The following is a 26429-nucleotide window of genomic DNA, read 5'->3' on the forward strand; positions in this document are numbered from 1 at the left end:
AAACACTAAGAAATCACTTTAAATCTTAAACGTTGAAACACAGTAGCATATAAAGGTGGTATAACCTAAGAAGCTTTTATTTCATTATATTTTCCATCTTTATGCATTGTAACAACAGAAAAGTAACCTATTCGTATTGCCATTTGTTCCATTATGCAATTTGAAGCAACATACAGTTTCCTTTTATTTTTATGAACAGATAGACATTTCACACACTTTGTAAAACCACATCTAAAATCTCCAATGCCATTCTTTTATTTGAGAGGCAAAATTTTACAGTTGTTATCGAAAGGAGAGTTCTCTTTTTTTTTAAACATCTTAAGTTTACTTATTAATTAGTATAGTGTAGCATATTTTGGATTCTTAGAATACAGAGCTAGAGGGTGCCCCTTCATACTGGAAAACCAAGTTGGTTTTTTTGTACATCTTGTACAAAAGATGTTGGTTTTGTACATCTTGTACAATATGTTCAAATATAGATACTGAAGAACTCTGCAAAATTTTAATCAAAATCCCCTTTCAGTTCCTTAAATGTTGGGAGAACCACTGAAAGAGATAAGTGTCCTCATGGTCAAAATCATGAATCTCTTCCAAATTAATTCTTATAAAGGCAGTTTTGATTATGTTGATCCAGGTAATGCAGTGGTGGAAGGTTGGATAAAGGCAAAGTTTTACTTTTAGTTTCTCCAAATGCTGTCTCACTTGATTTAGGAGGGCTTGGAAATACCCAGGAATTGTCTTCCAGAGAATTTCTGCCATAAGAACTGTGTTCCTGAAAGCACGTACCATCATTAGGAATGGATCTCTCATTATCTGTCCATGACTGGAGGATTGCTTTCTCTGATAAAATCTTTATATCTCCTAGTAAAGGGGAAGATGCAGTATGACAAAGAGCTTTGCCATTTGGTGAGAGAGGGGGATGTCTTGTGTATGTTGCAGTAAAATTCATCAAGTGCAGTTTTGTGCTGTCTTTTCCAAGATCGTCACTGCATCCTACAGGGGCACAGGCTAAAAAGAAAACACAGACTAAGTGTCAGTTTTCGTGGCATTTGTGATCATATAATTCTATAACACGTCACCAATTTGGCTGAATTCTAAAACTGGTTATGAAATTAACATTTCCAAGTTAGTGTGATCATTGAGGCACTGTGACTAGGAGATAAATGACAGATGATCTGAGTTTTAATCCTGGATCACCAATTTACTGACTGTGACTTTAGATATTTGTCTCTTAGATGCCCCTGATGTCTCTTTCCTTGCCTGCAGAATGGATACAGAATTCCTAACCCACCTATGCCATAGAGCTTTTAAAAGATGGAAGACCTACGTATTTTTAAAAGTTGGAAACTAATACAGCTAAAATACAAAGAAAGATCCTGTTCCTGGCTCTTACTGTGGCTGGAGAAGGGTTGCAGATGGTTCTGGGGACTAAGACAGTTCTCAAGTTTTAGCATTTTTTTAGTTAAATATAACATTCCTTTGCTTAGTCAAACTCTTTGTCCATAGGCAGTCCAAAAGTAAATTTTTCAGAAATAATTAATTTTGAATTGGTGAGATCCAAATGAAGTTTTTATATATCAAAGGCTTTTGTGGATAAAGCAGTTTAAGTAAGTTTGTAAAATCTTGTTTCTTGTAAAACATAAATAGCAAATGTTAATGCTGCTGTGGTCACAATATAGGTAAAGTTTAAAAAAAAAGGCCAAAAGAAAGGTTTGTACAAATGCAATGGCCTAGAAAGACTACTTAAAAGCTATTATTTCACCACAGCCAGCACATTGGTAATACAGGCTTCTCCTCTCCCTCCAGCTCAAACTATCAGTGTGGAAAAGTAAGTTTATCCTTACCTCAAGAAGCATGGCAAAGTGTAACTACGCTTGACTTCATGTAGTTTTAGAAGAAACAAATTGAACGACATTATAAAATAAGCTCATTATTTTTCCTGGGAGGGTGGATAGGGATGGAGGAGAACCGGAAGTACAGTGTTTGGCTTTGGAGAAAAGGTGACACAAAAGTCAGGAGAAAGGTGATCTTGTCTCATTTCTGTACTCCTCAAAGCAATGAGTTCTGTGGTAAGGAGTGGTGACCTTTAGCCTACCACTGTCATAGGAAATGTGCTAGAAAACTTATGTTCCAAAGCACTAACAAGTATTAGTCAGCCAGGAAGGAACACAAGGATGAGCTATGTCCAAGTATGAAAAGAGCACTGCTCCTTTATTATTCAGGCAAACAAAGCTAGATTGAAAACTCAATGCAGAAATATTCTGTGAGTTCCTTTAAAGAGAGATCTTATTTGCACCATCAACCTACAGTCTCACATGTAACTCTGACCAGTGGAAAACTCAAGGACAAAGTGAACCATAAATTAAGGTATGTTTGCTAAAACCCCATATTGTTTTCCCTGATTTATATGTAACCAACTCTCTAAAAATGACAAGGAGTTCCAAATTCAATTTTCCTTTCCAAAATGTAACACTTTTCCTCACTAATAAACACTCCTGAGAACTATTTATGACGCAACCCTGTTGTGCGCTCTTTAAGACAATGTGAAATACAAATAAGTAATTTTAAACTAGATGGTGATTATTTTTTATAAAAAGTTCTATCTCATTTTTAAAAAGTACATTTTAGGGCATTCAAATTTATATCACCCAACTTTTCAGAAATATACCTGTTACGTAATACTAGGTACAAATGTACTGATTTTTCTCTAAAAATAGCTTTGGCAAAAGTAGCTACTACTAGTTAACACAAAACTCAAAAAGTTCAATCAGTCAAGCAGTTAAATATGAAAGGCAAAGCAATGAAAATTTTTGTTTGGTTGAAGGGCATGAAGGGAGAACACCTAGTTTTTGTTTAATCAGCTATATCCTTTATGGAAAGAAAAGCTTGTAAGAAATGCAAAAAAAACAAATAATGAATCAAAGTTTGCTTTCTTTTTCAAAACAAACAACCTGAAATTAGCTAGCTCTTTGGTGTATTCTGTAGCACTGGAATGAATATTTGCTTTTGGTGTCCTTTTTTTTTTTTTCAATATATGAAGTAGCTGTGGTAAAAGGTCAACTAGAGCAAACTTAACACCTCAGCCTTATACACATAAGCAACACTTGGCTGAGAAAAGCCACAAGGGGAAAAGAATACAGTACTAAAGAAAAAACACATCAGCAACACCTTTATGTGTGAAGTTGACCAGTATGAGGCTGAAGCCGAAGCAGAGAATGGGTAGGCTGCAAACATACTATATATACTTTGGCTTATCAATCTCTCATTTGATGAGATTTTGATAAGATACGACAGCTAGTTGCTCTTCAGGCAGTTTGGCTGGAATCAGTGGTTTCCGGTAAACAGTGACTTGCCTTTCTTGATTGCAGTTGGGGTTTTCAGTTTTCTTAGTAGCTCAGCTTGTACTTGAGTCACCAGATGTAAATTAGACATTTCTCTCTTCAGTTCCCAGTATGCATGCTGCATATTATCACTGAAATAAAGGATTTTTACAATAAGTTAATACTCGTCATTCTTTTTATAGACAAAAAGGAATAACTTTAGAAATATGCAGATCAAATTTCTGCTCCAATTAGTTTTCAGATGATGTAAATTAAATAAAACAATTGAAAGATATTTAACTAGAGCATTAATAAGTGAAAAGATCTTGAAAGAATAACACTGTCCCTCTGATATGTAGCAATTAACTGTATTATATTAAATGGTATAATAAAAATAAATATTGTAACTGATGAGAGATTCTTGCAGGGTCTATTCTCAGAACTGCAATTTTATTTTAGGCTGTAATGTGCAGCTATTAATTAGTAAGTAGTAAGGAATATGTTATTTGCATAAAGTTACATTCATTCAAATATGGATTATTTGTATTTATCTTTTGATTGCTTTGACACTGTGAATTGAAATGATATATCAACTATTTGAATCCATATTCAAGTCCACATTAAAATAAAATTTAGGTTTCATGCATTACATTCTTTATGTTTGACTGGGCTGTCTCATAATGTTGGTTCTAAACCAATGTGACATGACAGCATAAGACATGAAGAGCCAGATGATTTCCTGGTAAGGAAAAAGCAGCGAGAGAGGGAGGATTATATGAAACAGAAATAGAAACTTCAAAAATCCCTCCCCTATTTTTATAATTAAAAGTATTTTACCTCAATTATCTATGAATTTATAATTATTTTAAACCTCATTTTTATAGATTTTGTTTTCCATAAAACATTCATATTTGGACAATGAGGATTTTCTTTTTTTGCTTCTTAATTGCCAACTAAGTGAATTAAAACGTTCAGCATATATTCTCATTTTGTTGTACAGGAATATCACAAAATATTAAATGTAACAACAAATAATCTTACAGAAGTAGAAAAATCATTATTACCCCTTAGAGATATTACTGTAATGTTAGTAGAACAGAAATCAAACTACACAAACATATGTCACCTCATGCTTCAATTTTTGTGTTACCATAAACACTTAAACTTCAAAAGGATAATATTCTTGAAATCTAATATCTCAAATTACATAAGTAACATAGATTATATTTAATATATTAAATATAATTAAATTAAATCATACATAAATTAAATATTTAATATATAAAATATTATTTTGAATTATAGTAAGGTTAAATACCTCTTTTTGTCAATGAACTTTACGCTGCTTTTAAGAAAAATCTGCTTGTTTTAGTCTGTTGTAAACATCATTTGTTAAGTAGTAGTGTATCAGAAATCATAGGGTTTTTTGCAGGTTTTTAACAGGTGTCAAATAATTATTTCACAAAAATTAACCATGTCTACTTCACCAGAAAACATCTGAGATGTTTGCTACAATGAATGTTTCACATAGGAACCTGTCTTAAGTGTGAAGGGAGTTGTTGGTTTCTTGGTATAATTCTGGGCATTCATATGCTTTCCGAAGAGTTACTCACATTATATAGCAGTAAGTGTAAACACTGTACATGTGCTAATTCATGCAGATAGTCATGGTATGAATAATACAGCTTAAAAATAGTTTATTACGGGTGTGAGACAATAAATCAGTGCCTGTTTAAGAGAAAACAAGAGCAAACACTCAAGACAGTTTCGAGTACTAAAATACCAAGCATATCTAATCATTCAAGACAACTAGGCATGGAAAATAAGAGAAAGAATTCTAATAATGGTGTTTACAGTGCCTAATATACAATTTTCAGTTCAATTTAATGAAGACTGCTTAAAACTTAGGTTAAAAACTAGGTCACTGAGTTTAATACACATTTAGTCTTCTTGTTTTTTGCTCTTAGTGTCACCCGAATTTAAATCTACAGACAAATGTAAAATTATTACTAAGTATAGCTCTCCCTCTTGTGGATAACAAAGTAACTGCAGTTAGTGTTTCCCACTTTACAGTTAATATTAAAGTGCTATAATCTTCAAAGTATGTAAAATTTATTTAAAATTCTATCTACTTGAACAAAATGTTTAACCATTATTTAAATGATATTGGAAAAGGCAAGTTGTCATCCCTCAAATTTCAATAGGCTTCCAATTAAACCTCTTATCTAGGTGTTTGGAAGACAAAGTATAGATTGTTACCCTTCTATCCTTACCTCAGTTTCCCGAGACTATGAACTTCAGTTACGTTTTGCTTTAAATGCCACATAAGCAAAATGCTATATGTTATCTATAAAGAACTTATACAACGACTTCAAATATTGAAATATAACACTGAAGCTTCTCAAATGAGAACTCTAAAAAAACAGATGAAGCGCAAATAATGATGGTTGAGCACTTATTATATACTAGGCACTTCACCCACATTCTCACACCAACTTGGTAAAGTGGGTAACCTCATTTTACACAGGAGGAAATGGGCTGAAAAGTATACTCCAGTCTGACATGTTGCTGTTCAAAGCTGTCTTTCACTTATCCGGTCTAATGACCTTTTGGAGTAGCATTTTTCATATCCTCATCAATTACCAGGCACCTACAATATGCTGACTGCCAACACAGTCTTCTCACATCTCTGACTTTTAAATGTAATGAAACCGGCTTGCCTACAACTGCAGAAGAGGCTACATGTCCTGCTTACAAAGTATAACCGCTAAAAGCCCAGTTTTCTTAGTTGACACTACACATGGAACTCTTTAATACAGAAATAAATATTGCTTGTATGAGAATAATCCACTTGAGTTTCTACTTCAACCATACATATTTTTCTTTAGCCTTTGAAAATTTACTGAACTATCACATTCCCCATCACTATGGTAAAATTAAACTATGAGATATTCTTATCCAAGAGTTACAGACTTAAAGTGTGTATTCTGACAACTGTGGTTCCCCGCCAAACAAGTGGCTTTCATTTTTTATTGCAAAGCTCAGCAAGAATCATTTTACACTGCAACCCAAAGAAAATAAGTTATAAGAAACCATACTTACCCTTATTGTGTGTAATGCACTCTGGTTCTGATTGGCATATTCTAGTCTGACTTATTCCATGTTTTTTAAATGCTTATCATAACTGATAAAAGTTTGTGTCACTAAAAAAACACAGAAGAGCTTGAAAAACACTAACCTAATCTGCATTTTCTAAACCTGGAAATTTACATTTTAGGAAGTCATCGGTAATATAGTTCCACAATGTAGGTTTACAGTTGATGAGTAAAAGAAGTACAGTGACTCTACACCTACATTTGGTTTAAAAATTGAAGTCATCAACCTAAAGCCAAAATCAAAACAGTACACTTGGCAGGACACTGTTTAAATTTCTGACAAGGCTATTACTGTTAGATGATGTTTTATACAATGAGTATCGAATAAAAGGCCTCCAGTAATTAAAAGGTTCACTCTGTCGTAGGGAAACAGTATACTACCTCATTTGCCTGGCAATATGATAGAGGAAATACAAAAAAAGCGAGTTCCAAAAAAGGAAGTTATCCAAATAACTGAAAAATATTCCTTAAATATATCCAAACCTTTAGTTAATGGTTTTATGGAAATATCCCTATGTACTTTTTCCAATATAGTAAACTAATCTGTCATCTGAATTCTTCCTCTTAAAAGTGGATGATATAACTTAAAAAGATTAACAAAACACAAGAACATAAACTGGAAATAGATGGAAATGATGTGAAAAATACAAAACAAAACAATGCAGTGCAGAATGAGGCTAACATAAAAATGCATGATAAAAGTTTACCAACAGTAGACCACAAATTTGGTTCTAAGTTTTCCAGTATATAACCAAAATGAGAAACCTAATCAGTTTTGCACTTCACATTATCTATGTGATACAAATGCAAACCAATTTGCAAAAAAACACAAGTGTATCTGAGTACTAAGAGAGCCACTGGGACATGCTCTAATTACACAATTCTTTACATACATAATGCTAGTATGGCTTTAACACAAAGTAACTTTTAAACTTGAATTTATGGCAATTCTTTCTAAAAACTGTCCTCTGAATTGATACTGAGCTTTAAAGAACTGAAGCTACACACTCTGGAACCATAATTAGAGCTTTGCAGCCTTGAAAGCGGAATCATCTCCTTGGGACTTCAACTTTCCCCAAATCCTGGTACAGAGATTCTTCAATATTTTGTTAGTTATCTGATGCCTTCAAACAGGTATTTTGGTGGGGAGTCAGGTTTTCAAGAAATTCTTAGTGTATGTGATCCAAATTATGCAATTACCCATGAATGAAAGCAGAAATTCCATTCTATAGCACATACTTCTGTACTATTTATATAGCCCCTGTATTTGATCTCTTTTGATTATATTTATTCATTGTCTACTTCTTTCTAAACTGATTTGAAGTGGCTTATAAAAATGACAAATACAGAAAAATAAGGGGAAACCTAGGTTGACAGGAGAAGGTAACTGACAAAGAAGATAATTTTAAGAAATAGTTTACATGGACACTATATCACACACACTTTTCAAAAAAACAAGTTTCCTTTTGGTAAACTTAGATAAAATTCAAAGGCATAACTGAAGTACTGTTCAAATGGCAGAGTTAAATAACTTCAACAGAGATTGTACTGCCAGCTCACACAGTCTAATAAAACAGTTACTGCTGGCACTTTATAGAAAAAGTCTGTCAACCCCTGATCTAGAAGAGTAGCTATATGTCATTTCCTCAAATTGTTTTTCCTAATTGATCATTTCTCTCAAGCAGGTTTTTGATAGGAACTGGCGTGACATGATTCACATTATTTACTTCAGTCAGTAAACTTTGGAAGCCAAATGATCAATCAATGAAGTCAGATCAGTATTTTTATTGGATGGAGGGTAACAATGTAGAGAGGCTATCTTAACATAGTAGAAACAACAATTATTAGATAACTTAAAACATAGAACTGAAGTTACTTAAGTAAAAATGATATGTATTTGAGGAAAATGGGTTGGAAAAGTATGTAAACTCTGATGGCTACTTCTATTCTTATGTGAAGAGGGAAGAGTCCTCAAAATTCATGCTATCCCATGATTGTGCCACTGCACTCCAGGCTGTGCTACAGAGACCCTGTCTCAAAAAAACAAGAAAAAAAAAAAAAAAAATTTCATTCTATCCCAAAGACTAACACTGGCAAGTACACCCTTAAGTAAAAGGAATGTTATTGTATATACATAACAAATAATTCTTCTAGGTACAAATTAAGTATTACAGAATACTTTCACATAACTAGCTCCCTAAAATACTACTGAATATTCAGAGTTTAAGGCATCCCATTTTTCCACTACTTAAATTCAAAGCTGTTGTTACGTAACAATTACATTTTGTTTTATAAATATATTGTGATCAGAGGTTACATTCAGTATCAAAACAACATCCATGCATTTTAAGGTTAAATCATAAAAGAAATCTAAGGACCTACACAAAGTGATTTATGGAAAAGGATAATGTATTATTTTAATGCTGAAGAATGGTCATACCTTGAAATGCTTAGTTTTTGGAGATCTCTGCTCTTCAGATTGTCTTCCTGATGTGGATCCTGCCATTTGTTTTAAAAAAAAAGAAGTTTTAAAAGTTGTAACTTTTACATTTTATTTAGTCTCAGTTCTTTATTACCAGAGACATATTTCAGGTTTGACAGAATATATCTATAATGGTAGAGCATAAAATTAGATTTTATACTCAATTTTAATAAAATACCTTCAATCTATAACAAATATCCCTAAATCACTTCCAATGGTTTAAAGTATTAATGCTTTAATTTTCTTTAAAAAAATAAAATTGCTCTCGTTTTGTAAAAGAACTTGTAATCTTACAATATATTTCTAAAGACACCAATGTGAAGTCTATATTAAAAAAAGTATTACCAAATTTCTGTCTATTTATGGTACAGCTGAATGAAATCTATGGGAAAATGGAAGTTTTTTGGTATTTTACTTTTTTGTGCTATTACCAAAAACATACCAGAATTTTAACAGGTTACTGTTTTAAAACATCAGCATACATTTCCTCCTTCCACATGGATTAAAAATGACCTGGCAAGGACAATATAAAGTCCCTAGATACTTTCAAGTTTTAGTAGTTTATTTAGGTTGCAGATATGACAAAGAATCTTCAGAAGATATTTTTAAATGGACTTAATATGTTCAAGACAACTCTGTAACACTTATTTGCAATGCATTCTCATATAAAGGTTTGTAACAAATAAAAATGATTATCACAGGTACTAATTCTACTGGCAGAAGGGGCCAGTATAAGCTCAGAATACAAAATGTAATTTTATGATTTCTTACCAATACAATCTAAATTACATATTTTACAGTGAAACATTAAAAAGCAACATAAGCACTTCATGAGTATTCTGAACTTGAGAGTAAAATGTGAAAAATGCCTCATCTTACAGGAGTTAAAACCTTTCTGGATCTCTGATTTTGATACTCTTAACAGTTAAGTTAAATCTTAGGGAGCCCTATGGAGAGGGGAAACAGAACGGCCCACAGGTCAGGGGAGGTTTGACTACTAACAAGACACGTATCCTTGGACCTTGTTTTTTTCCGTTCCTTACAGGAAAAGAAAGAACCTGATCATCAGATCACTTTTAGTATCTTTGTATCACCAATTAAAATTTTTTTAAAAAATTAGTATATACTTAGGCATCTATGTTCATTGAAAACCTTCCTCGTTTTTAAAGCCAATAATACAAGAAAATTTGACAGTTGGAGTGGAAAAATGTTTTTCCAGCTACTATCTAACAATTCACACTCTAATGTACATCAGCAGTAAACTCATAGGGACTGTATCTAGTATTTAAAGACTCTTTTCTTGGCTAGTAATTGATCTGCCATGTCCTAAAGGTGGTAATGGATCTGTTCACCAGCTAGTGCCATGTGATGTGGGAGTTTTATATAAGGAGAGACCCATGGCTACGAATTTGGTCACTTATGATAGATGAATTTAAACTAAAAGCAAATTTATTCCCTAGCACCATCTAGTGGAAAAGAGTGACTAACATATTAAGAACAGAAATTTCAATACACATAAAAACCTAAAGGCACTGCCCTTCTAGATTACTCTCATCAAGTTTTTTAAAAAAGCATTTACTTACTGAACATACTATATATCGGTCACTATGCTAACTACTTTACATACTGTAATTTAACCTTCATGAAAAAAGGTATTTAATGTCTATTTTATAGAAAACAACTTCTAAGTAGTAAAATGGTGTCCCTAATGTTACAGCTAATAAGCAACACCACAACCATGAGCTAAGTTTTCGATTTCATGGTACTGCTTCCTACAGTACAACAAACTATCCATTATGTATAAAAGCTATCAAATTATTTCTTTTCAAATAGAATATAAATTCTGGCAATTAGAATTCAGAACTTCAAGGTGCAGATCTTTTCTTGTAAGCATGTCCTTTGAAAAGAGGCTTCTCAGTGGTGATGGCAACTGAGCTATGGAACAGGACGCTGAGTCTCTGAAGGAATTGTGCTGTGGGGCCACAAGTTCAAACCTGGAAAATTAACTTTATATGTCAAGTAGGAAAAAAAACACTTGGCTCTAACAAGAGTTGACAGTAATTTTTGTAGTGTTTCCCTTTTATCAGGAATGGAGGCGCTAAAGTGAGTTCTCATTGCCCAGTTCAGAGGAATTCATTTGGTCAAGGACTAGGCAGACTGCTCTATTATTCTCAGTATCTGGCTCATTCTTATCGAGTGGCCACCTCTCATAAAAACTATATTACAGAAGAAAGACACATCAGCTCCATCTAAGAACACTTGAGATTCAGGGCAGAATCTGCCAAGTAGTCGGGAAGTAGGGGATGGAGTTCCCCTTTCAAGTGGTGGCATCCCAAAGGGACAAGGAATAAGAAACACAATTCCTCAATAGTGTTAAAATGCTTTGGTAGGCAAAATGGCTGAGTGGAGAAACAATTATATACCTTAGTTGAAATACGTAAATGCATAAAATGGCTATTTGCTCCAGACTACTAAGCTTTTCAATTTCTTGTAATAACTATTTAAAATCTGCATTTGGTGTATTGCTCTCACACTTCCCTGCTTCTTTATCATCTCTTCTTTTAATCTCAGCTCTGTCATGACATCTGAAAATATAGGTCCAAGCTTTTTAGAACCTGATGTAAAATATTGGGCACACAGACTCTTGGTAAGGATCTAAGAGGCAGCTTCTTTTAGTGGATGACTTCAGGCCAACCACACTCCAGCAAGTTGGTAGGTTTTTGTTATTTTTTCCAATTCTTGAATTCTCAGCTATTTGCTGGTAGTTAAAGATGCCCCAAAAGTATTAGTGTTCTGATAATAAGTAAGCTCTGTTACCTTTTCTTTGTTGGTCGTGTTTTTTTAATTCCAAAAATCGAGTTGTCCCTTATATCTAAATTAATGAAATTATTAAGTAAAATAAAATAAGACTTAAAACCTGAGTTCTCTTTAAACTTTACAGAGAAAAAAATAAGGAAAACGAAGGAAAGGGAGTCTGAAAGAACAGTTATAATAAACTAACAAGCTTATTAAAAATCAACCTTTTAAAAAACCAAATTGTATAGTTTTGGAACAGACTAAAAGTATATGGCATGTCAGATTTTAGCAGAAATGCTTAAAGAGGTAGATAAACATATTTTTTTCAAGGACTAGAATATTCTCTAAGTAATTACAATTTATGTTAACTCTATAGTTTAACACCTACTTAGTTATAAATCCTACATATGATGCACAAAGAATACTGAATTTCTCAATTTAATAATTCTGTAATACCGTTTGTTTGGCTTTCTGTAGTTCTACTTTGAGATCGCTACATTCTTTCTTCATCAGTTCCAACTCTTGTTCTAAACCATGGATCTTCAGGTCACAGCTCAACTTTTCCACCTCCCAGTTTGATGAAGGTGGATTTAAATTCCTCATCACTACAAAAAGGATGGACATTGAAACTGTTATCTTTTCCTTCTACACTGATTGCAATTCTTAAAAAGGTTATTCTGGTAAAATCTAGATAATAGAAAAACTAACATTAAACATATACCATCAATAGGTTTTAAAAAACAGTAATTATTAATACTTTCAAAGATCTATGCTAAGGAGAATAAGAAATCTAGGAATCTTGTTTTAGAATTTCTAAAGACAACTATCCTAAAATCAAGCATATACTAAAATTGCAGACAGATTAATATTCTGCAACGTCAAGGTTAAGACAGTGACAAAAATAATAAACTGAGGCTCAGCTAATCATTCCATCTAGTTCTCTCAGAGTATGAAGTTTGACCAATGAGCCCAGAACATGATGTCAAAACAATTTTATCCTTAAACATTCCACTGCAGAAACTCAATACAACTGGCTACTGCTTTATTCCTTAATTAGTACCTCAGTCTCTCTTGCTGCCAAAAGCCCCAACCAGCTACGCTAAGAGACTGTATCTCAATCTTCTATCAAAGTCTCTCAGAGGCCCACTCTTTAGCTTGCCTCAGAATATTCATGGGAACAGGCTATTTATCCATAAGCCCCAGATCTAACTTTCTCCCTCAATATTTCATCTGCACCTTTTAACAACCTTCAGTAAGAAAAAGAAATTGTAATGACTCCACAGCAGTGTGTTTAACTGTGGGCAAGATGTTGGGTAAGAAAGAGAGGCCAGGACAACCAGTGGGCTAGATGTTTTGACTTCTGCTTCTTGCATCTGGGCTTCTACTCCTCTCTTCCTCTACTTCATCACAAACTAGTCCTGAATAAAAACCATCACATTTTCTCTAAGGAAAGTGCAATATATAGGTAAGGAAAAAATTAAAGGAAGTTGATATATGTGAAGGTAGAATAGAGAAATTAACATAAACATAAAAATTAAAAAAAATAAGGTCCTAGCATGTGAGTACAGAAAATTGTTAATCAATGTTACAAATAAATGGAAAAATATATAAATTCTGTTAGAATATTTATAACAAGTAACTGGCATACCCTGCTGAGTTTCCACCTCTGTCCTCAGCTGGAGGAGTTCTACTTCTTTAGATTGTAGCTGTTCATTCAATACTTTCAAAGATTCAGAGTTGTCTTTATTCTATTTAAATAGAGAAAATGCCAAATTACATTCAATAAAATCTACAGGTTGGTATTATAATGTAATTTTCAGGTAGGAAAAAAAAAAAACTCATTCTTGTCTTTAAAAGCAAGGTGAGAAAATGAACTCAGTTTCTCAGTAATTTCTTTTATTCTTTTTCCAATTTAGGACATTATTATTGACTGGCTAAAAAAAAAAAAAAAAAAAGACTAAATTGACCATGTCATCATTTTTCAAAATAAGTCAGTGGTGTTAGATGTATTTAAGTCCTAAACATCATTACATACTAAATACTTTATATAGAAATAAGTTAAAATATTATTAAAATTTCCATTTTGTCTTGAACATGTATATAAAATTTTAATTACTAAACATAAATATTTAACTTACTTCTGATTTTAAACTTCTTGAAGGAGAAAATTCATTTCCAAAATATACATGTAATTATTTTCAAACCAACTTACCATTTTGTCCAGTTTGCTCTTCAAATTATCTCTATCAATGCAAACCTCTCGATATGCATGATAGGCCTTATTTACTTGTTCTCGTCCCACAGAACTTGTTTCTTCATCAAATCGAGCTATTAGCTAATGATATGAAATTAGAAGAGAAAGCTTAAGAGAGTATTCTCCAGATAAAAAATAAGTCAGTGTTCTGATGGCTCCATATCTTACTTCAATCGTAGTAGTACAGGGATAAAGCCTGGATTCATTCGGTGAGTATTTCATTTCCACACAATTAATCTTTACTGATTAAGAAAGCAAAAATGTACAGAATATTTTTTGAGCTTTCTATGCTTTTACATAACAGTATTTTATAATTCATGGTATCTGTTTTATAATATTAAATTACAACTACCTGATAAATTTTGGTGGGAAAATGAATCAGGTAGTTATGATAATGTGCAATGGGGTGGTCTCAGATCACTGCAACCTCTGCCTCCCAGATTCAAGCAATTGTCCTGCTTCAGCCTTCCGAGCAGCTGGCATTACAGGTGCACACCACCATGCCCTGGTAATTTTTGTATTTTTAGTAGAGATGGGGTTTCACCACATTGGCCAGTCTGGTCTCGGACTTCTGACCTCAGGCAATCCACCTGTCTCGGCCTCCCAAAGTGCTCGGATTACAGGCGTGAGCCACCGCACCCAGCCAAGGCATACTTGACTTTTTAAGAAATAAATGTGTGTGCTAATTCATTAAATCCTTTATATTAGAGAATAAGAACTAACAGGATTGTTGGTCCAAAGTACAGAAATATTTCCAATGTTAACTATACATAAAACCCATTTTTCTATTAAACTTTAAAACAAAGTTATGAGCTCCAAAATGTCACCTTCTCTCACTGTATCCTACAAATTTACATAATCAACATTAAAGTAAAAATAATTCATATGAATACAAAGGAATTATTTTTACAACTGACTCCTTTCCTCTTATTTCCCACCAAAATGAATCAAACTCTACCAAGCCCCATCTTCAAGTTTTTTTATATAGCATAATTCATTTCCTTGGATAATTAATTTCCATTACACAGGACCACTCATTCTTTACCCTTGGTGGTAGCTGCTCTTTGTAGAATAAAAATGCTCTGATCTGAGCTGAAAAAATATAAACTAAGTTAAAACTTTAAAACTCAAAAATAAAAGGATAACTAAAGAAGATTCCCCATACATAAAGCCAAGTAGATTGGTGCTTCATATTGAATCAGCTACCTTACTTACATATTCTATAGCAGTTAGGTATGTCACAATCATACAGGGAAAGGTAAACAGAAAATATTAATTCATCAGTTAAAAGCATTATTCCTATTACATCTGTTAAAGAATAAAAGACAAAGAATACTGAGGTAAAGATTTCAGCCCTGGTAAAGATATTAAACCTACTGGAACAATGTTCCAGAAGCTTCCTCCTTTGACACTTAATTTCCTTTGTTGGTATATCATTTTTTTTTTTTTTGGCCCCGATTTGAAAATTCTGAATAAAATATATACAGCTACAATGGTAAGTAAACCTGAAAAAGAAAGGAAAATATTTGGACTGCAACTCCAAGTTGTTAAATCCTCTACTATAAATATTCATCAAGTACATGGTATGTGAAACACAGGATGGTAAGTATAATGCCCACAACCATGGAAGAGAAGACAAAAAGTATTCAAAATTGCAAATATTTTGAATTATCCCTTATGTCACAAAACACAATGAAGGTAAAAGGTAAGATTACCTTTTCTTCCAAAAATCTTATTCTTTTCTTTAACAAAGAGTTCTCTTTCTCTGAATCCTTAAGTCGTTTTTTGATGTCTTCATATGCAGTGACAAGAGCAAAATGAGAAGCAACAGATTCATCTCCTGAATATATCGAAACTGGAGCCACTGTATCTCTCTTATGGGCTTTTTCATGATTCAGAATGCAGATATCATCTTCTACCAGTGCATCCATGACAGCTGTTTAAAAGAAAAAATATGAATGACAAATGTCTCACTGAATAAGTGAAAAGGAAAAAAAGTTATAGTTAGAATAATGTAAATACTAGAACAACGTTTAAAAACCAGACTGTCTGGGTTGTATTCTAAACTCTACCATTTAGTGTCTGTCTGACTTTGGGCAAGTTGCTTAACCTCTATGCCTCAGTTTCCTTATTTATAAAGTATTATAAATAATAACAAATACTTCATAGATTCTTAAGAATATGAAATAAGATAATATCTATGAAGAATTTAAAACCATAATTATTAGTACATTCTATAAAAGTCTGAAATATCACTTTCCATTAAAACAGTCAAAATTTTTAAAAATACTTTATCCCCAAATATTTCTTCCCTTAACATTTCCACTTAGACCTATTATAGCAAGTTTTATAGCTTTTCAATTTATAAATTTTCAAAAATTCTGAGTATAATTCATTACAACATATTAATATTATGGAAATATGAATGCATACTCTACTATATTCTTTCCATACCAGTAATTGGTTATGTTTGTTGTATATTCAGAATAGAAGACAAATAAATTAACATTTGAGTGTCCATTATGTCCCACTATCATGCACTACATTCTTATAATATTATCTCTTTTAATCATCTAAACAATTCTATGATGTAGGTATAATCTATGTTTTATAGGTAGGTCTTAGAACGTTGAATTGGCCCAGTTAAATCTAGAAGAATGTTAAGCTCTGTGAGGGCAGAGGCTATGTCTGTTTTGCTCATCACTGTGTCCCCAACTCACCACTGTGTAGAAGTTGCTCAATAAATATTAATTGCTGAATGAAGAGTGAGTAGAGTAGGATTCAAATCAAACTCTGACTCTAAAACCTAAGAGAAGAAGCTAGTTACCCTCATTATTTAATGAAAATTGACTTGCTCTGTACATCTACTTTTGCTGTTAGGTTCAGCATTAATTTTCTGGGAGTTATGTTCCTGAAAAACATGATGGAAGGAGAAACTGTGGCTAAAACCTTTTAAGACCTCCTGGGAAAAACAGGGTAAGAGGGACTTCAGATCATAGAGGAGAACCTAAAAAGTTCTTTAAAATACTTTTTAGTTTAAAATGAAACACTAGATACAGCATTCTAAATAAAGATTATCAACTGAATGTCATGTATCTTAGGTCAGTAATTATTCCTAGAAAGTGAGTTTTTAAACTATCCCTTGCTTGAAATAAAATTTGGCTACTAATATCAGTCATTGTTCAAGAACATTAGATGAAGAAACTGAGGTAGGAGGAATTTAAGTACTTTTTCCAAAGTAACATAGGGCTGGGCACAGTGGCTCACACCTGTAATCCCAGCACTTTGGGAGGCTGAGGTGGGCAGATCATGAGGTCAGGAGTTCCAGACCATCCTGGCCAACACAGTGAAACTGAAACCCCAACGCTACTAAAGATACAAAACGTTAGCTGGACGTGGTGGTGCACGCCTGTAGTCCCAGCTACTTGGGAGGCTGAAGCAGGAGAACTGCTTGAACCCAGGAGGGGTAGGTTACAGTGAGCTGAGATTGTGCCACTGCACTCCAGCCTGGGTGACAGGGCAAGCCTCCGTCTCCAAAATAAAACCAAAAAAAATAAAAAATAAAAAAAATAAGTGGAGAGTTGAGATATAAACACAGGCAATTTAATTATAGCCATATTTCAAACCCATGTTTCACTATGCCTACTTTCTTCCAAAATGTCTAATCTCTCTTCTTGTGCCAACTACTGCCTGTAACATTCCTTTTGCCTTATTTCAAACCACACGAATACCAACAAAAGGTTAGTATTTTGCTTTTCTAATTGTACAATTAAAAACTTCCAATCGTTGTCAACTAAAGCAAGAGTTGGCAGCATCTAGGCAATTTGTATCTAGGATTGCATGAAAGGCAGATAAAAACAAATATGTATACTATAAGTCTTGAGTAGGTGAAACCTGCCTTCTAGTCAATCTTCACCAACACCAATTTAACGTTTTCTAACCATACAAGACAACTCCACTGTTAAGGTACAATCTTTCCCAGTTTTTCAATAAAGTCCAAGAACAAGAATAGACTATGCTACCTACAGTATACCAAAAAAGTGGCAGATACTCAGAATCATAATTAATTCATGCTGCTTCTGATGCAAGCTGCATTTTCTCCTAATAACAAAGAGTTTAAATTTTTTTCCTCTAAAAGAGTTTACTTTTCAGTCTCTTAATAAGAGCAAACATCATTTCAGTCATGCTCTTGCTAGCTGAAACTCTCCTTATTTCCTTTCAGAAGAAAAGTACAGGTTATTCTCATGTTGCAAATTCAAAGTATGCATATATATCTTCATATAAGACTCTTACACACACACCCCTTAAAAGTAGAAGTAAAATAAGCATAGATGGCTAGGTAAGTGGTAGAATACAGTCTAGTTTAAGGAGAGGTAAAATTGTGCCCATACTAGACATTTGACTTAAATAATTTAATAATCACCCAATGGGCAGGATTTATTTGATATGTATTTTTTCTAAAGACAGCTGAAAACAATAAATAACATAAACTGCCCTACAAAGTCAAAAACAGATATCCTGCGGTTTGTGTATTTTAAGAATCAAGGTTCATGCACTTTTGTTTTACACAAAGTTCTAATTAGCTCAGCTGTGATTTATTTGTTCATTTTTATCATGAAACAATCATTTACACAGCAAGGAAAACCCAGAGTGAGAGACAGAGTTATGCAGAAAAATTATTATTATACCATAAAGGTAGGCAATATATTTGAAACAATACAAACTGCTATGGAAGGTCTGAGGGATGAGGAGAAGTGGTTTTCACAGAAGATACCACAAAAGAGCAAATGTCTCTTAATACTGTACCTTTAAATGAAGAGGATGGTTATTCTCATTGTATTGTACTTACACCTTTAGAGTTTGCTAACTTCCAGCAGAGGGAACAAGTTCAGAGATCTAAGTGCGGGGAGAGAGGTTGAGAAGGGGAGTGGCAGGAGATGAGATTAAAAAAACAGAATGGAGACAAACTGAGATGGTCCTTCCTGATAGAGACACTATGGATTTTGGTGCTTATTCTGTTGATTTTTTTAAAAATAGACTTGCACATGATTAAAGGGTATGAATACTTACATGTGTTGATTTTTTAAAAAATTCACAACCAGATGAACTATTTAGCATTATGCTAAATGTTTACAAACATTATCCCATTTAATTCTGAAGACTGTCCTATGAGGTACAAAATCTTATCAAACTCATCTCACAGATGAGAAAACTGGGACCTGGAAAGGTAATGAAGCTCAGCCAGGATCACATAATTAGTATGAAACAGGACTTGGATTTTAGAGCCTGAGCTATTAATATTTTCCCCTCCCTAATGAATCTTTCACAAAACCTTACACTCCTACAAAACCAGGAACCCTTTAGAAGGCTTACAAAAGTACTTTACATGGAAGGAGGTATACTGATATAATAATGTAACTTTTTTTTTTTTTTTTTTTTTTTTTTTTTTTTTTTTGAGACAGAGTCCCAGTCTGTCTCCAGGCTGGAGTGCAGTGGCGTGATCTTGGATCATGGCAACCTCCGCCTCCTGGGTTCAAGCGATTCTCCTGCCTCAGCCTCCCGAGTAGTTGGGACTACAGGTGCGCACCACTATACCAAGCTACTTTTTTTGTTTTTTTTTTTTTTTTCTTTGAGACGGAGTTTCACTCATGTTACCCAGGCTGGAGTGCAATGGCGCGATCTCGGCTCACCGCAACCTCCGCCTCCTGGGTTCAGGCAATTCTCCTGCCTCAGCCTCCTGAGTAGCTGGGATTACAGGCACGCACCACCATGCCCAGCTAATTTTTTGTATTTTTAATAGAGATGGGGTTTCACCATGTTGACCAGGATGGTCTCGATCTCTTGACCTCGTGATCCACCCGCCTCGGCCTCCCAAAGTGCTGGGATTACAGGCTTGAGCCACCGCGCCCGGCCTTTTTTAATTTTTAATACAGACGGGGTTTCACCATGTTGGCCAGGATGGTCTCGATATCCCGACCTTGTATCATCATCCTTTTCTGCCTCCCAAAGTGCTCGGATTACAGGCATAAGACATAGTGCCCAGCCAATAATGTCACATTTTATACAATATGATGGCCGGTCATTTTTAAGACCATATGAGTAGTCAGACTGGTTTACCTATTGATATCTGTTGCCATTGTATTTGTAAATCAAAAGTTGCATATATGTTGTCTCTGTAAGAAAACAATGGCATAAAAAGATTTTTTCATTTTATACCGTTATTCTATACTATAAACATTACTTAGAATATGCTGAAAAGCAGCATCAAATTGCTTATCTGTCCTAAAAGTTATGTTAAGAAATAGCCACATATTAAAGCATACCATCTGCTAGCATCACAGTTATGTATCAACTTTTATTAAGTTCTAAAATAACTGTCATTTAAATTTGATATAAAATGGATAATTAAAATTTTAATTTCTATCCCTGCAAAAATAAATATGAAATCACAAGTATGAGAATATTAATACTTATCGCATTAGTCTGTACAAACCAGACTTCTGGAGAGTAAAAGCTACAGGGCCAGGGAAAGTGAGATCTTAAAAACGAAACAATACAAGGCAGATAGCCCATTATATTTATTAATATAATGAAAGGAAAACTGTTAGCAAAATAACCAAGCAGGCAATGTGTAGCCTTTGGTTTTATTGTTATGCAAGCATCCTTCATAAAACGTATTTCTACAGAGAAGTAAAGGGAGCTGTGGTAATCTGCCTCATAATAAAGATTCAGTTTTATACATTTTAGTTGCGATGAAATGGCTGTGTGTGTGTATATAAATCAGTTGGCCCATGAATTCTGATTTTCTAGATAAATGGTAATAGTGTAACTGGCTATTATTCTGTTTGACAAACTAGACCAAGCTAGTTATACCATTTAACATTTGGAGACACTTAACATTATGTCTAGTTTTGTTATCACAATTTAAATTTTCTTAAAATAATAAACCTATGTTTTCATTACTACCCTTGAACATTTGTGGGCATGGTCAGTTCTATGTTATGAATTAGTAAACACCCTTTAACTTTTGCATTAAGATTTTACTTTTAATATTACAGAAAGTAATTTCACATTCATCATCTCATCACAATATAATAGGGGATTAAATAAAACATGTTTACAGAAAAATATATCTGTATGTAGTCATGCAAATATTTCATATATTTGGCAGTTAAATTTTGTTTCCCTTTAAAGGTTTGCTTAAATATAAAAAGAGAATTAAAAAGGCTGAGGTAAACGCTGTTGACAATTATTTTTGAGAACAATGAAATTCCCAAGAATAATAATGGAGAAAGGGCACGATTTGTCAGATAAAGTAGGTAGAAATGAGAACAGCAGTACCTGGAGCTTGGGGAGAAACAGGAAAAAACAAGATTTAAACATTATCTATTAAAATTATTTTGGAGGATCTTAAATTTTAGCCTTCATCATTGCAATCAACACTGAGAGAACTTTCAGTTGTTCATATGCTACATATATCAAGGTTTGGGATACTAGAAAACGTATCTGCTGATATCAGACTGGTCTTCTAGGAATAAATATGATTATCCTATCACATTTCATCATCTTTATATCTGCCATTTATTGATCACTTAACATATGCTAGTCATTAACGCTTTCACATGCGTTTTTCTACCACTTAGCTAAGTACTATTATCCAAAGTTATGAACGAAGTCTTAGAAAGTTAAACACCTTACCTACAGCTACACAACTAGTCAGTGGCAAAGCTGAGATGCGAACCCAAATAAGCTGTCTTCTAAGTCAATGCTCTTAATACAACATTTGGAGAGGCAATACAAAAGGGATTGTGGTTATCCTAAAAAGAATATGGACAAGGAATAACTATGTCAAAAAGAACACTTGCCCAGGATTCAGAAACACAGATTCTAGGCTAGGATTTACTACCCTGATTATAGTTTAGTTCACTTTACCTCTCCAGATCGAAATTTTTCCATCTGTAGAATGACAGGGTTAGACTGCATCACTAAGATGCCACCTTACTAAACTGTGAAGGCAAAAGTTTAATATGAATACAGAATAATGGCAACCTAAACAGAGAGAAGGGAATTCACATTTATGCCAGGAACTGCCTAAAAGGTAGAGTACACACATTATCTCAAGTCCACACCAAATTTGGCTAGAAAGGTATTGGCACCACGATAAATGAGGAAACTGAGGCTCAAAGAGGCGAGGTAAACTGCCAATATTCACACCAGCAGTATGCGACATAACTGAAGTTTGAATTAAGGGCTATATGGTAGGTTCCGTATTCTATATGGCCTCTTGAAGTAAATCATATTTAGAATTTTCCTCACCTTTCTACCTCTGAAAAGCTAGGATATTCCCATACCTATTTCGTACAATCAGTCAAAATACTATGGAGCAAGGATTAAGGCTTATGAAGATGAACAGACCAATGCTTACTTCTCTTTCTCTGTCTGTAATCAAAGAAGGGCAGAAATAGCCTCAATAGTTTATAAAGAAGGGTCATCAAGTACCTCTTTTAAAGATATCATTGCTTAGTCTGTGTACATTTGCAATAAAATGCCCTGTAATTCAATAACTGTCCAAAAATGTACTCAGCATTAGATATACAATAAGAAGAAAAACTCCAACTTAATTTTTATGACCCTCACTGAGTTATCCAACAAACTGCGTTAGTCTAGAAATGAGTTGGCATTGCCACGGAAACACAGGACTCTTCCAGAATTAGCACAGGTATGAAGAGAAGTCTACTTTTCATTCCTTTCATACAGTAATATCTCTAATGCAACTGGGCACCTACCATACATTCAAAGTTACTGGTGTTACTGATAATTATTTTCTAACAGTGATAAGACAACTATACTTGGATTCTGAATATAAGTTCAGTAAAAAAGAAAAAAAGATTGGTTCTATTACTTCACGGATTATAAAAAAAACTTCATCATTTTACTTAATAATCAGGACAAGGACCTGCATGGGTAATTGTAGCCAAGTGTTTATGGTACACCAAGCAGTGTGCTACCTTTCAGAGAAAGGATCTTATTTGTTCTTCATAAGGATTCAGTAAATCCATGTAACACCTCTGAGGTTGTAAAGAATCTCCTCATATTACAGGTGGAGAAACTGAGACATAAGAACATTAGAAAGTAGAGGAGCCAGAAATGAAAATCAGGCAGCTGACTCCAGAACCGGCATAACTCTTAGAAACTATGCTTTGGTGCCTTAGAGTATGTATTACCCCCATTTCTGAGATAAGGAAAATGAGGAAGTAGTTTAGCCTCACTGTCAAGTGTGGAAAAATCTGCATTCAGGTACTGGTGTTCTGACCTAATCCAGCGTCATTTCTCATTAAGTTATGTTGTCTCTTTAACACTAAAACCTTCTATTTGCATATGATGTCTCGCTTACAAACAATATCACATTAAAATTTTGTAAATATCCTGTAAAGGAGGCATTGCTCTCAATTTACAGGCGATGGAATGATCACAAGACTGGGCAATGAGATAAGGCATTTTTAGAGAAACGAAATTGTGCCTTGAGATCTTGCTCAACCCAATTTGAAATTCCAAACTGAAAACAAAAATGTCTTCTATACTTAAAGAGCAAGGGTCAATTTTAATCCTGGTATGTCTATCCTTGATCCCCTTAACAAATTTGCATTATGTCCGGGAGCAACTGAAGGTTTGATTTGTATGGGAGTTTTCGTGGGTATTTTGTAGCTTTCGAGTACCGGGGTTTCTTGTGTGTAGTGGGTGTTCGCCTACCTTGCACGTAGCAGTAGTTGCTCAACAAATAGCTGAAGGCTGTACTGAGTACTGTATACAAGCTAGACATTGGAGAAACGACGAATACCTGTTAGCCCTCGATCAAGTGCAGGGGGTCGATATTCACTACTCAGATGCACAGGGAGTACCGTCCTAGACACATGTCCCTCTTCTCTCCGATACAGATGTAGTCCCAATGAATGAAAAAAAACCGAAGGCGCCCCAGTAAGTCAGAGTACGGAAAGAAAAGGAGCAATTAGCTAAGAAACGTGAATAACCAAGAAAGGCCTGGACAGCTGGGGTGTGGGGGTAACAGGGGAAAGAAAGGGATGACCAAGAGTGGGCCGCTCCCTAGTCAAAGTAGGGGGCGCGGGAGGGAGTGAGAAAAATGACGTGTCTCATCCGACCAGCAGCGGAGGTTGGCCATGGCACTGCCCGCATCCCTATCCTCCGCCCGGCCCTGGCGAGTCACTCACCCAGAAGCCAGGCTACGTAGGGCCGCCCCCAAGGCCGCCGAGTTTCGATTCCTTAGTGTTTGGAAACGGACCGAAAACAAACCGGGTCGCCAGGGGTCACCACGGGCTTCCGGTTTCTTCGAAGACACCGCCGCTTCCACAGCGAAGGGAGCTGCTCGGGGTGCGCCGCGGAGGGAATCCCATGTTTTCTGACTCGGCAGGAGCCCTGGACGTTCTGGAAGGAGGGGCGAGAGGAGACTGGAGGAGCCCGGCAGACGCGGGAGAAGGCCCGTTACCCAGCAATACGTGCGCGAGACCCCGGCCCGTCGTCGGGACCAGCACGGGCCGGAAGGAGGGGAAGCGCTGCAGCTACTGACTGAAAGGATGGATCAGCTCTCAGCCGGAAAAGGGGCTACCGCTGTCGGCGGGCTCAGCGCCAGGGCGGCGCGAGAAACCGGAAGTCAGGCCCGAAGGAGCTAGCTGGGAGGGCGTTCCTGAAGCTTGGTTCGGTCGTGGGGGTGGGGAAGTGCAGGAGTGGCAGCGCGGTGTACTACACGTCCCGTGAGTCTCCGCGGCGAGACGAGACGGGGCGGGGCCGCGCGACGCCAGGAGGCGGTGGCGGCGGCGGCGGCGGAGTGGAGTGGAGTTGTATTGGGTAAGAGCGTTACCATCCCTCGTGTCTTGGGCCAAGCGTCGCTTTCAGGGGCGCCCTCTAGCGCGTCTTTTTCACTCAGCGTCCTCGTGGGGGTCCCCGAGCGTGTGGTGCTCGGCTCAGTAGCGCCTTTACAGGTTTACGAGGTGGTATCGCCTGACGTGGCTGGGAACTGGGAAGCCTGTTAGAAGCCGTTTAACCCTCAGTAGCCTGTTTTCAAGGCTCCGTTGCAAGCCCTCAGGCAGTCAGTTGAGGTACAAGCTCGACGAATAGCTTAGGGGACTGTAGTTACCCACAAACGACACCGCGGCTTCTAGCACACTGCACAGTTTATGGAATGAGACACAGGGTGAAGATGCCAAAGTTGTATCTGGCTTCCCTGGAGTTGCCACCACTTTGGTTTTTCTAAATGATAGTCCCTAGCTTTGGAGTCACGAGTAGTTGAATTAATTACAGTCATTGCAGGTCGCAGCCAGATGGAACCCCTGTAGCTCTAGGGTATTATTGATTAAATAAACAAATAAGGGGCTATAATTATAGGAAATTTAACTTCACTAATCGCCGATTAGCAATACGGACATTCCTCACCACCGCCTTACAGCAGTATTTTGTCATCTGCAGGCTTAACTATCAGCCCAACTGTCAGTCCAACAGGATGAATTCCACTCAAGGGTTCACTTGAAAATACGTTTTTATTGTTGCTAAACCTCTCTTTTTTGGTTCAGATTTAAGTGAAAATTTATAGCTCTTATGAACAAAGACCAGAAGTTGAAGTTATATTTTAAAAAATACATAGAAATCTTTATTAGTGTTATCGTTGAGAAAGGAAATGATTTGCTTCAATTTACTGGGCTGGAGACAGGAGGAAAGCAGTGTTTTTAATATTTTGAGCAAGTATCAGTCCTTAACTTTTTTGATTGCTTCCATGATGCATTTCGAGAATTTTCAATTTCAAACTGAACCATTAGGTGGTGTGTTTTTACAAGCAGAGTTTTGAAGAATGCTAGCACAATTGGTTGAGGCATCACGAGTCATCAGAAATAAAGTGGTAACCTGGTTTTTAATTTGAAGGTGTAGAAATGTTTTCGAATCTTCTTTCATAATTTAAAATAATTTTAGCATTTTTGAAAAGGCAGGGAAAATCATTTTAATCTTTTCTTTCAGGGTAAATAGAAATAAAGTGTCATAAATCAGTATTTTGAAGTTTTATCTGGTGAGAGTCCATTTTTGTTTTACAATGTGTACCATACAATGGGTTTATTAACAAACGTATAATGCGTTTATTAACAAACATATTTGCTTAACCAGGATATACAAATTTTATTATTTTAGTCAAGCAAAACATCTTAATTTTTCTTTTTGGGTTGTGGAACTCCTGCTAGATTATGACAAAATGTAATCCATATATTCATTGCATTTAGCTGCAAATGGTCACATTCCACCCTGTTTCTGCTTTAATTAACTTTAGCAAATAAAATGAATTATTAGAGAAAACTTGTTACACAGTTTAGATGTAATCATGTATTAAAGGTTTATTATCGGGGAAAGACCTCTGCTAAGTTAAT

General features: G+C 35.2%; 2 protein-coding genes across 4 annotated transcripts in view; one reads left to right on the forward strand and one right to left on the reverse strand.

Annotated features, from left to right (window-relative positions):
* Nucleotides 1–438: 438 nt before the first annotated feature.
* On the reverse strand, nucleotides 439–24780 carry AZI2 (5-azacytidine induced 2). Of its 3 annotated transcripts, XM_017498254.1 has the most exons (9): nucleotides 24234–24780; nucleotides 16728–16813; nucleotides 15723–15943; nucleotides 13966–14088; nucleotides 13402–13501; nucleotides 12210–12358; nucleotides 8916–8974; nucleotides 3354–3472; nucleotides 439–1008 (listed from the first exon to the last, which is right to left on the reverse strand). In XM_017498254.1, the coding sequence occupies exons 3-9, from the start codon at nucleotides 15936–15938 to the stop codon at nucleotides 596–598; spliced, it is 1179 nt and encodes a 392-aa protein (XP_017353743.1). In that variant the 5' UTR covers nucleotides 15939–15943; nucleotides 16728–16813; nucleotides 24234–24780; the 3' UTR covers nucleotides 439–595. The 3 variants fall into 3 exon arrangements, with proteins under 3 accessions (XP_017353743.1, XP_017353741.1, XP_017353742.1); XM_017498252.1 differs by lacking the exon at nucleotides 16728–16813; XM_017498253.2 differs by lacking the exons at nucleotides 16728–16813; nucleotides 24234–24780 and adding an exon at nucleotides 23846–24141.
* A 22-nt stretch (nucleotides 24781–24802) lies between these two features.
* The window catches only part of ZCWPW2 (zinc finger CW-type and PWWP domain containing 2), a 155777-nt gene continuing 154150 nt past the window's right edge, over nucleotides 24803–26429 (forward strand). The window contains exon 1 of the mRNA XM_017498256.2: nucleotides 24803–24867. The gene's annotated coding sequence lies outside the window, so the exon portion shown is untranslated. The remainder of the gene's footprint in view (nucleotides 24868–26429) is intronic.

The sequence above is a fragment of the Cebus imitator genome, unplaced genomic scaffold (genome assembly GCF_001604975.1).
Source record: "Cebus imitator isolate Cc_AM_T3 unplaced genomic scaffold, Cebus_imitator-1.0 Scaffold239, whole genome shotgun sequence".
NCBI lineage: Eukaryota > Metazoa > Chordata > Mammalia > Primates > Cebidae > Cebus > Cebus imitator.

What these genes read in the sequence shown, in the direction of transcription:
- AZI2 (XM_017498252.1), bottom strand. Translation starts at nt 15,938, where the DNA reads ATGGATGCACTGGTAGAAGATGATATCTGCATTCTGAATCATGAAAAA. An exon ending in AGAGCAAACTGGACAAAATG is followed by an intron (nt 13,502 to 13,965) that starts GTAAGTTGGTTT and finishes CTATTTAAATAG; the next exon opens with AATAAAGACAACTCTGAATC. An exon ending in TACAGAAAGCCAAACAAACG is followed by an intron (nt 8,975 to 12,209) that starts GTATTACAGAAT and finishes AACAAATGGCAG; the next exon opens with GATCCACATCAGGAAGACAA.